At 33.7% G+C, this 10,231-nt stretch overlaps 1 protein-coding gene across 1 annotated transcript; it reads left to right on the forward strand.

Moving 5' to 3' along the window:
• The first annotated feature begins 1,612 nt into the window (after positions 1-1,612).
• On the forward strand, positions 1,613-8,702 carry LOC132551604 (thioredoxin, mitochondrial-like). Its single transcript, XM_060215774.1, has 4 exons — positions 1,613-1,631; positions 4,389-4,690; positions 6,683-6,806; positions 7,976-8,702. The coding sequence occupies exons 2-4, from the start codon at positions 4,425-4,427 to the stop codon at positions 8,087-8,089; spliced, it is 504 nt and encodes a 167-aa protein (XP_060071757.1). The 5' UTR covers positions 1,613-1,631; positions 4,389-4,424; the 3' UTR covers positions 8,090-8,702.
• Positions 8,703-10,231: the final 1,529 nt, after the last annotated feature.

Below are 10,231 nucleotides of genomic sequence, written 5' to 3' on the forward strand. Positions count from 1 at the left end.
ATCGTTTTGACGAGTTAGTCATTTGGACAATATGCTGTCACTGTCCCTATTGCTACAATGATGCCGTGATATTGAAACCAAGAGAACTTTTACACATGGATGATTTGATGCCATCAGAGATGACGTCGTTATTACACATGAAAATCACATTAGGATGTCACAATGTGGACAGAAGATATAGAACCAAGACGACTTGGGAATTACCAGTAAAGAACTTTTATCCGATATAAAATAGACAAAAGTCAAAATTAAGTGATATGCAATATATCAGAGTTCTGAAATCAGTTTCTGTTTGATACGACATTCGTATCTCAATTATTTTAATTTGATTTCTGTGGGTTTTTTTCCATCATTAGTATCATCATCTGTTATCTTATTTTGTTTTAGTTCGTCACTGAGAGGAAAAAAACTCGCGTCTTAGAAACTCGTATGATCTTAAAGTGATGTATACCTAATGGTACACGTATACGTAAATTTGTACGTACACACTCTTTTTAGGTTTTTAACGATACCTTGTCATACATTTTCCATAAAAAGAAACGACATGTGCATGATTACAAATATCCTCTAATGTCTATACATGTACATACAAACATACATGTTTAAGTGACAATTTGAAAATATCTGTAAACTTGCTATTTTGTTTTTGACAGCGCTAGTTTGTTGAAAACAACCCTCTAAACTCTCACCTATATTGAAGTAAATAAAATATTTATGATGTCTTTATAATAGAAGCAGGATGAGAAAAAAAATAGTTTATTCAGAAACGATCATGATTAAAGCCTTATTAGTTAACCCACTGTCCACCTTCATGAAGATGAGTTATATTCGATACACTTTTGCAGGTGTATTACGTGTTGTCTCAGGTAAATCTATCACCTGTGACAGGTCTCGTGCTATCCGATCAACAGGTTATCGAATAGAATCGTAAATTGTTATCTGATTAATCGGTGTATTGTTTTATTAATGATTTATTGATCGTGTTTAATCAGACAGACTCGCAACCGTGAATGAGATTCATTGAATTACTACAATTGATTGACAGGGATCAAATTTCCAGAGGCAAAACCAAACATGCACAGAGCATCTGTTCCATCTCCACAAACAACACATACATAATTTAACGTAAACCAAAATGTAGGTTACACGTAGCTATATCAAATACCCTCAACATTGGAAATTGAGAAATTAAAGATCATACGTGTGTGTCATGGATCATCGAGATCAAATCGACTACTAATGTAACACTGCAATTTTACGAGCGTGCCAAAATGCCAATCAAATAGCGTCAAAGCCACTGAATGATACCACACATGTTGAAGGAAGCATACCTCACATCCCTCGTGCACCTGGTCAACTCGTGTCTGCCGCTGCAACCGTCGACGCAGCGAGAGAAAGGTAAAATCTTCCCCACTATTTACACTATATTCTCCAAGCACGCTGGTGTCGTTGTCAGGGGGCGTTCTCAATAATTGATTGACGTAATTTTGACTATCATTTGATAGACCTCTGAGTTATTTCTATCTCTTCAAAGTAAAAACTAGATGAGTTCCGATCGATTGATTGGCGCACATTTTTTGTGACGTAGTACACACTTCCGGTAAAATTTCGTGAAGGAGATTAGAACACAGGTAAAAATCTCATCTCTATTTCTTTTCTCCGGTCCAAGGAAGACACTTCAATATATGGTAGTGTTTCTTTATAGAAGTCTAGCTTTCGTATTCTTAAAGAACATTATCATGTCCGACAACGATGACAGTTCTTTGAAATACAAAGACTTGTCATATTTCAGACACTATGAGATCGGCTGCAAGAATTTCGTCAGATTTTTTGTCACAAAATTCACATCGGAGAATTGATTTATGAGCTCCTGTGCCAAGATTTCTGGCAACAAAAACATACAAATGGAACATGTTGATGAGTATATAAATTATGTAACAGAACGCATTATGTAATCGGCTAGATACAAGTACTGGAGCACGGCAAATCTGACTTTACGTTTCTAGGGCAAATGTAAAAAGTCCAGGTGAGGTCCGGTCATATTTCTTACGTGCAGATCAAAACAAATGGATGGCGAATCATACAAGTCAGTGAAGTGAATGTTATTTGGCATATTTGTTCAATTTCAGGCGAGTTTTTAAAAAAATTCACCGTTACATAATTTCAGTATCAACTACACTATGGCCTTAATGACCTTTTGTGTGTTGACGAGCCGTTAAGACAGTAATAATTATAATTAACTATACTTGCTATTTAGTAACAAACTTTATAACAAGTCCATCAATTATGGCATCATTTATTCATTGTGTCATCTGCAGATAAGCAGATACACTTTCAGCATTATGTTTTCTTGAAAAAAATTATAACCTGCATTGAATGTGAATTGTGTGAAGGAAGCAAGTGAAATATGAGGTGTGAGTAAAGGGATGCAAGTGTTAAAAATTGCGATGAAAAAATTCAACCAACTCAACGTAATATGACAAAAAAACATGTTTTACCTACTTGGTATCTTGGTTTATTTACTGTCCATGTTTTATGATGTGCACACCAGGATTGTTACCAGGTATGGCTCATTTGTTGAAATTTGACCTATATGCATATATCAGATTTTGACTATATAGTCAAATCTGCCAATAATAGCCAGATTTGCCAGTGTTCCAGTTCCTGAAATAGTAAAATTTGACCATATATATATATATATATGTGTGCAGGTACTGGAACACTGGCAAATCTGGCTATATATGTGATACTGCTCAAATACCTGCAGTGAAGGGTAAATGTAAACCTATAGGTGGGGTCCGTTTTTTTGTACAGATCAAAAAACATGTATCATGAATAATGTAAGCAGGCAAATTTGATATTCATTCCATTTTTGCTCAATTTCAGGCCATTTTTGAACAAAATTTCACCTTATGTATTTTCAGTACCCACGTACACTCGCTATCTAGTAACAAACTCTATAGCGAGTCCATCCAATACGGCATCATTCACTCCTTGTGTCATCTACAAATAAGTATCACTGTTTCTGTGCAAAAAATTTATAACCCGCAATGAAAATGGATCATGTAATGGAAGAAAGTGAGATATGAGGTGTTTTGATAATTTTCATGTTTCACCATTGGAACATTGGGATAAAGGGATGCAAGTACCAAAATTTGCATTTTTGTTTTACCAGCTGACTAAATTCGTTGTCCATTTTTGATGTGGACACCATGATCACAGGCGCCTTGTAATAGTTACCACATTAATGAAGTAATAAATCAGCCAGCCGGTGGCTTCATATGTTAAAGGAGTATAGAAAGATAATCTTTTTGTATATTTGTCTCGTTAAGACTCTTGGTTGAAACAAAGGTGACCATGTATTGTTTTTAGTACTTCTAGCCATTATTAACAAGGTCTGCATTTTGATTGGCCTCTGGTTCCTATGTTCCTCAAAATGTCTATCATCTTATGTACTTGTAGTCAACTTCAATATTATATGATACCAATGGAAAGAGGGTAGGATCTCATAGGACCTGAATGGTGGTAATTAGAAACAAACCTCAGCAATCATACTCAGAAAGATAGAAATAGTAACTGTATTATCAGCTAGGTGTCCTTTTCACATATAACTTGTCCATATCTATACTACAGGTACATGGACATCTGCTGTTATACATTTCAGGTTTATTAAAAATTACTGAGGTGTTTAGTCACAGATTTTGTCCATCAAATGTCTGGTATTGGAGCAAAGAAAACTCCAGCTTTCTACTGTCAAGCAATCACTCACACATACAATGCTTATATGAGTTCTTTCCTCTATAAGGCCAGTAAAAATAACATTCCACAAAGATTACACTCTAAAGTGGCTTCTTAATTTGTGGACGCCATCTCCAAATGACCTTAGCTGTTACTAGACTCTTGATCGGATTTTTCCTCTGGACCAGATATCAGACATTTTGACAGATGCCTGATTCATGGTAACTTTAAATATCTCGTGTTGGATCCAGAGAAATCCTGTGATATCGAGACATAAAATTGTTTATCTTGTAGTTGAATCTATCTACTAATCTACTGATTAAGTTTCTAAGTGACTTGAAATCCCAAAGGCGATAAACATATAACTTAATAATTTTCATTGGCTGAGCTATTCAAATATGTTTTCAATGAACTGTTATGGAAAATTAATTTACAGTTTATATGCAAATTATACTTAAAAAGGAATTGCTATCAAACAACTTAAATGCAAGCAAGCCACACCAAATATGGAAGTAGTGAATTGATTAGGAATGCTACAAACAGTAGAAAAAAATCCAACGTGCAAGAAATCTAGTAAAAAATGTCCCTCTTTGGTACCCTCAAGAATTGTTTTCTCTATATTTGAGTTCTAAACTTTCTTTTTTTTTCAGTTATAAAACAAGGAAACCTTTTAAGTAAATATCATCATGGCTAGTCGTTACCTTGCCCGTATATCCTCCAGACTAGGAGCACAGATGAAACCTTGGCGGACATCGAATATGACTTATGCTGTGTTACAACGGTCTACACAGAAGAATATCTTGGTCACAGCACCAAAATATTTGTCCACAACACCAGTCAGAAAGTGTTTAGTAGAGACCAAGTTTGAAGCTTTCAATGTTCAGGATACAGAAGACTACCAGAAAAGAGTGATGGAAAGTAGTGTCCCGGTCATTGTGGACTTTCATGCGTCGTAAGTGATTGGTTTGTGTTTTTTTTTAGGTCATTTGCCCAAGTGAGCTTATGCTATGGGATGGCGTGGCCTTCCCCATTTTTTCAGCGTAAACTTTCCATTTGAATGACTTCTTCTCAATAATGAATAAGGGAAATGTCATGATATTTGACTAGTAGAATGTGGGATGAGGCCTGCCAAAGTTTTCGAAAAGAAATTACCTTGCCCACAAGGGGCGAAATTTGTCAATACTTTAAAATAACTTCTTCTGATTAACCAAAAGTTGCAGAAACATGTTTTTTTTATTGATGGGTTTCTAGGATGAAACCTGACAAAGTTCACAAAGAGACAGGACCCTGACCCTAACTCAAGGTGACAGGGATCAAATTTATCAAAACCTTAAGATGTCTACTTCTGATTAACCAGAAGTTCTAGAAGCATGGTATTTGGCTTGTAGGTTCCTAGGACAAAGCACAATCAAGCTTGCAAAAAGAAATGGCCATGGTATATATTCATGATCACAGGGGAATAATTTGTTAAAGCCTTTAAGCTGTTTTTTGATTAGCCAAAAGGCATAGAAGTATGATATTTTGTGGGTTGATCAAGTTTGTCAAAATTTGTAAAAGACTTCTAGTAAACCAACAGTGGGAATCATGATATTTGGCTGGTAGGTCTCAGGGATGAAGTCTGAAAAAGTTTGCTGAAAGAAATTACCTTGACATTCAGGGTCACAGGGGTCAAATTTGTTAAAATCTTAAAATGTCTTTTTCTGTATAACCAGGAGATAAAGGATGAAGGAATTTGGGAAAAGAATTTACCTTGACCTAAATTCAAGACCACAGGGGTCAAATTTGTAAAGACTTTTAAGCAACTTAAATATCATGATATTTAGCTGATGTATTTCTAGTATAAACTTTGACAAGGTTTGCGAAAAGACATGTATTCAAGATCGCAGGGCTTAAATTTGTTAGACCTTAAACAGTTTATTCAGATTAACAAAATGGCACAGAAGCATGGTATTTGGCTGGTAGGTTTCTAGGATGAAGGCTGACGAATACTATGAAAAGAAATTACCTTGACCCATATTCAAAGTCACAAGACTTTAATCATTTTTTTCTTATTAACCAAATGTTTTAGAAGCATGATATTTGGCAGGTAGATCTCTTGGATGAAACCTGACAAAGTTTGCTAAAAGAAATGAACTTGAACCTATTTCAAGGTCACAGGTGTCAAATTTGTCAAAACCTGTGAAAGACTTCTGGTAAACCAAAAGTCTAAGAAGCAGAATATTTGGTGAAAAGGTGTTTCAATGTGAAAGCCATGCTAATTTTGTGGAAAAATCCATTTACTTTTAGTCCAGGTCATAATTGCCATAGTTTAGAGTTGAGTGTTAGAGGCTAGAGTTTGTTGTGGACATTGGTTAAAATTGATTGGATGTGCCAAACAGTAGTCTAAACTGTAGAGATAGACCCTGTTACAAATGTAGAATGGGGATCTAATGGGTTTTATGTGCTTAAACTTGATCTTGGATCTTGCTCTCCCACAGATCAAATAATGTTAGTCTGTATATACCAACTCCAATCTTATTTAAGGATTTATTTGGAGTGCTTAATCCCTTTACTTATTTGGTGTTGTGCAGCGTTAGTACATGTGTGTCATTTTTGTTGAAAATTACAACATTGGACATGTACATTGGTAAGTACATGTATATGCTTAGAAAATAATAACACTGCAAAAGTAAGTGTAATGCTTAATCTGAAAAGTTTTGTTGATGTCACAACATTGACCATGATTGTAAGTAAGAGTTGTAGAAATGGCCAAATTACTAACTGATACATTTTGTAATGCACATTAAAGTTTTGACTGATGTGTCTTGAACAAGATACATGTTCCTATCAATATTCTAGTCATTTGGACTTTTTGATTGAGACTGCCAAGACTCTTTGGATCTCCTGTTAGTTGATTTGAACAACTTATAGCTCTCATACCATTTACTGTTTCGCCTTTTTTCAGATGGTGTGGTCCATGTAAATTGTTAGGACCACGTTTGGAATCCCTTGTTTCAAGCAAAGGAGGAAAGATTGCCTTAGCAAAAGTAGATGTGGATGACAACACAGACCTGGCTATTGAATATGGGGTAAGGAAGTTCTGGATGTACATGGGAGACGGGGGGATAGGTCAGTCAGTAAAACATCAAACTTGGTAATGATTCTCGGGTAGGCTTTGTTTCTCAGATAGAGAAATCAGAACTCCTTGACCTTCTGTATTGTAATGGTTGTGTTAGCGGGCAAGACACTTGACTTTAATGCAAAGTGTTTCCAGTGTGTTGTTTAATGAGGTAGCCACCTACAGCTACTAGTTAACTTTGTCTCCAAATGAACACAGATGGCTATAGACAGGGAGATAAACCAAGCAAAAGCAAAAACAAAAAACAAAAACAAAATGAAAAAATAGATAACAGAGAAAAGAAAAAAGCAAAACAGAAGGAATAAACAAACAAACAACAAGATAGTTTGAGATAATTAAGGCAGTGTTAACTATTGAATGGTTTGTACTTGGCTTTTGAGTATTGAATAAAACAGGACATTGCACTCATTTTTTAGTGTTAGGCAATTTAGCAGAAAATACTGCATAGATATGTGGACCTAAGCTGAAAATCACATTTAATCTGTGTATTTTTTATTAAGGATTTTGCATATTGAAAATTCGGCCTGAGATGATTTTCACAACTTGGGAAATTATGGAATCTATCCATTAGTCCATCAGTAATCTTACACATGAATTAATTGCAGTTGTGCCCCTTGATCAATGACTTAACAACACAACCCCTACCTTTCGATGTTCTGCTGCTACAATAGTAGTTTTGTACTTGTTTAAAATTCATCCCCTATAGAATAATTGTTGACTTCTTTAGGTTTAATACCTGACAAATATCACAACTATTCCACATATATTTTCCTGATAAAACTGGTTTAACCAGTATTGTGCCAAATCAGACACTAAACATATACTGTATGTTGCTACTTGGGTTATTGCAAGTTAAGTAAACATGTTTCCAACTTGCTTATTTCTGATCACAAAATCTGTTATATGATACAGGCGTACATTTTATTTAAAGGAATAGACAGATTTTTAATTCTGATTTATCATTGGTAAATAATTGACAGCAAAACAGAAGGCAAGAACATTAAGTAAGTGTTAGTTTTATTCATTTTCAAGTAAGTAAATTTGTATCTCAACTCACAAGATTCTAGAGATTATGATAACCTGTTTTAAACATTATATTTTTCCTTGTTTGTTTTCCAGGTAAACAGTGTACCAACAGTCCTTGGAATAAAGAATGGAAAAGTCCTTGATAAATTCATCGGACTTCAAGAAGATGATAAATTAAACTCCTTTATTGAAAAATTAATCCACTGAAGGAAGAGGTTTGAGAGAAAACATGATAAAGAGACCTGACTCGACTCTGATATCAATAGAAAATTGAAAAAAAAAAATACTGAATGAACTTTCAATCTTTTTTTGTTTAAGATTAAAATGGTACAAAGTAGAACTTTTAGATTAGACCATTCAAATGATAAGGTGAAAAAGTACCGTTTCTCTTTATTTGATGTTTCTGTGACAGAATGTTTACTTGTGTTGTGAAGAAATCTTTTCCAAGTATTGATTTTTTCTTTTTCGGAGATGTTTTCACTTTTGGAATAACAGATTTTGTAATTTTTTCTTTATCGTAGATCTGTCCATATACAGGCTACATTACTTTTCAGATGTCTGGTGATGATGGATTTTGATTAGATTTGTTGATTCAAGTTTAAATCACTGTTGGTTATGTAATTATTGTGTCACTCTAATTAAGATTACATTCATATATAGTATTAAAGACTACATAATATATTATGTGAAATATATTATGTAACAAAGAGGTTTGAGGGAAAAATAATATAATAATTCATAAGACATGTACTACATGTATAAAAAATGTATGCAAATAATTTCTAAATTTAGAATTAATTTCTACTTATGATGCAATTTTATTTGATTTGAAAGATTTTTAAACTTTGATAGCTGTTCAACAATTTCACTAAATTGAAGTTATTTTTTTGGATAAATAAATATATGATATAAGAACATATAAAAATGATGAATTAATGCTGCAGTGATATTCATTATTTTATCAAAATATTATTACACTAATATTTCAATACCAAAGCAAACATATTGTGCATTTACTGCATGATCATAAGTAAAAAAATATTTTAAACTATCCTACATTTGTAAAATGAAAATCTGAATCAGAAGTCTAATATGCAGCCAAAGTGTTATGATCTTATGAAAAAAAGCATTGCACTACCACATTGTATTAAATTCAGAGCTGTGTCTCAAAATGCTTTGACAGTGAAACAGGTTTTGAATTTTTTTTTTATTATTATTATTTTTTTTTTTTGTATTTTGCATTGTATGGATGGGAGACATGTGTAAACTATCTAAAAGACAATCAAAAAGACTTAGATGCCTGTAAGTTGTCAACTTGAAATTGAAAGATGTTTACATATATATGTTACATAAGTGTGTAAGAGCTCAGTGTATGCAAAAAGGCTTGTCAATGCTGAAGGGTTTTAATATAAGTCCCAGAATTACTTTAACATTTTTTACCAGTGAGATATATTAGTTAGAAAGTGCTGAGATAACAGAAGAACTGTAATAAATGTCATAGGATGTCTGATTTTCCAGCTGTCAGATTTTGTGTACTGATCACATTGTTAATGTAGTAAAAGTCCTCAACTGTAGCAAACCAAGTTTGAAATGTCATTTACACTCACACCACAATATGTTTTATGATCAAGTTCATTAGGGCCAATCTGCTTTTCCTTTCCTTGTAATAAAATAAACTTATTGTGTGCAAGTGTTATGATTTGATGTTAGAAATGTAGTGCACAAGTCCCTGTGATGAAGATATGACACCTGTCTTTCATGATTTTTGTTAACCCAGCACACAAGTCCCTGTGATGAAGAGGTGACACCTGTCTTCCATGATTTCTGTTAACCCAGCACACAAATCCCTGTGATGAAGAGATGACAGCTGCCTTCCATGATTTCTGTTAACTCGGCACACAAGTCCCTGTGATATAGAGTAGTAGAAGCAATGTCTAGTCCAGCTTTAATAAAATATTTACTGATAGTGACAAAGAAGCAAGGGTATCTTATAGTATTCATTGTAGAAATGGATAGCTGTAAGTTTGCTCCTTGAAACTTCATGCAAAAAACAAAAAATTGTAGTTCAGTTATTTTAATTTTGGTGAAAACTTTCCTTGTCTCTAAAAAGTCTTTATTTAACATAATTTTTGTATAGAAATTTTCCTTTTCCCCATTTTTAATAAAAATGGTTTTGATATTGTTAGTGAATGGAAAATGATTTTTAGCAAACACTTGCTGTGCCTACCAAGTTTAAATGAAACATGTCAGACTTACATTGAAATATGTCAGGCATACATATTCAGTCTTGTGCTTAAGCAATGATGGGAATTTGATTCTTGGCGCAGGATTAAAACACATAAAAAATGA

The sequence above is a fragment of the Ylistrum balloti genome, unplaced genomic scaffold (genome assembly GCF_031769215.1).
Source record: "Ylistrum balloti isolate Yb309-2 unplaced genomic scaffold, AGI_CSIRO_Ybal_v1 Utg370208, whole genome shotgun sequence".
Classification (NCBI taxonomy): Eukaryota; Metazoa; Mollusca; class Bivalvia; order Pectinida; family Pectinidae; genus Ylistrum; species Ylistrum balloti.

Coding starts and splice junctions, on each gene's coding strand:
- LOC132551604 (XM_060215774.1), top strand. CDS start 4,425: ATGGCTAGTCGTTACCTTGCCCGTATATCCTCCAGACTAGGAGCACAG. Junction 4,691..6,682: donor ATTGTGGACTTTCATGCGTC/GTAAGTGATTGG, acceptor GCCTTTTTTCAG/ATGGTGTGGTCCATGTAAAT. Junction 6,807..7,975: donor ACCTGGCTATTGAATATGGG/GTAAGGAAGTTC, acceptor TTTGTTTTCCAG/GTAAACAGTGTACCAACAGT.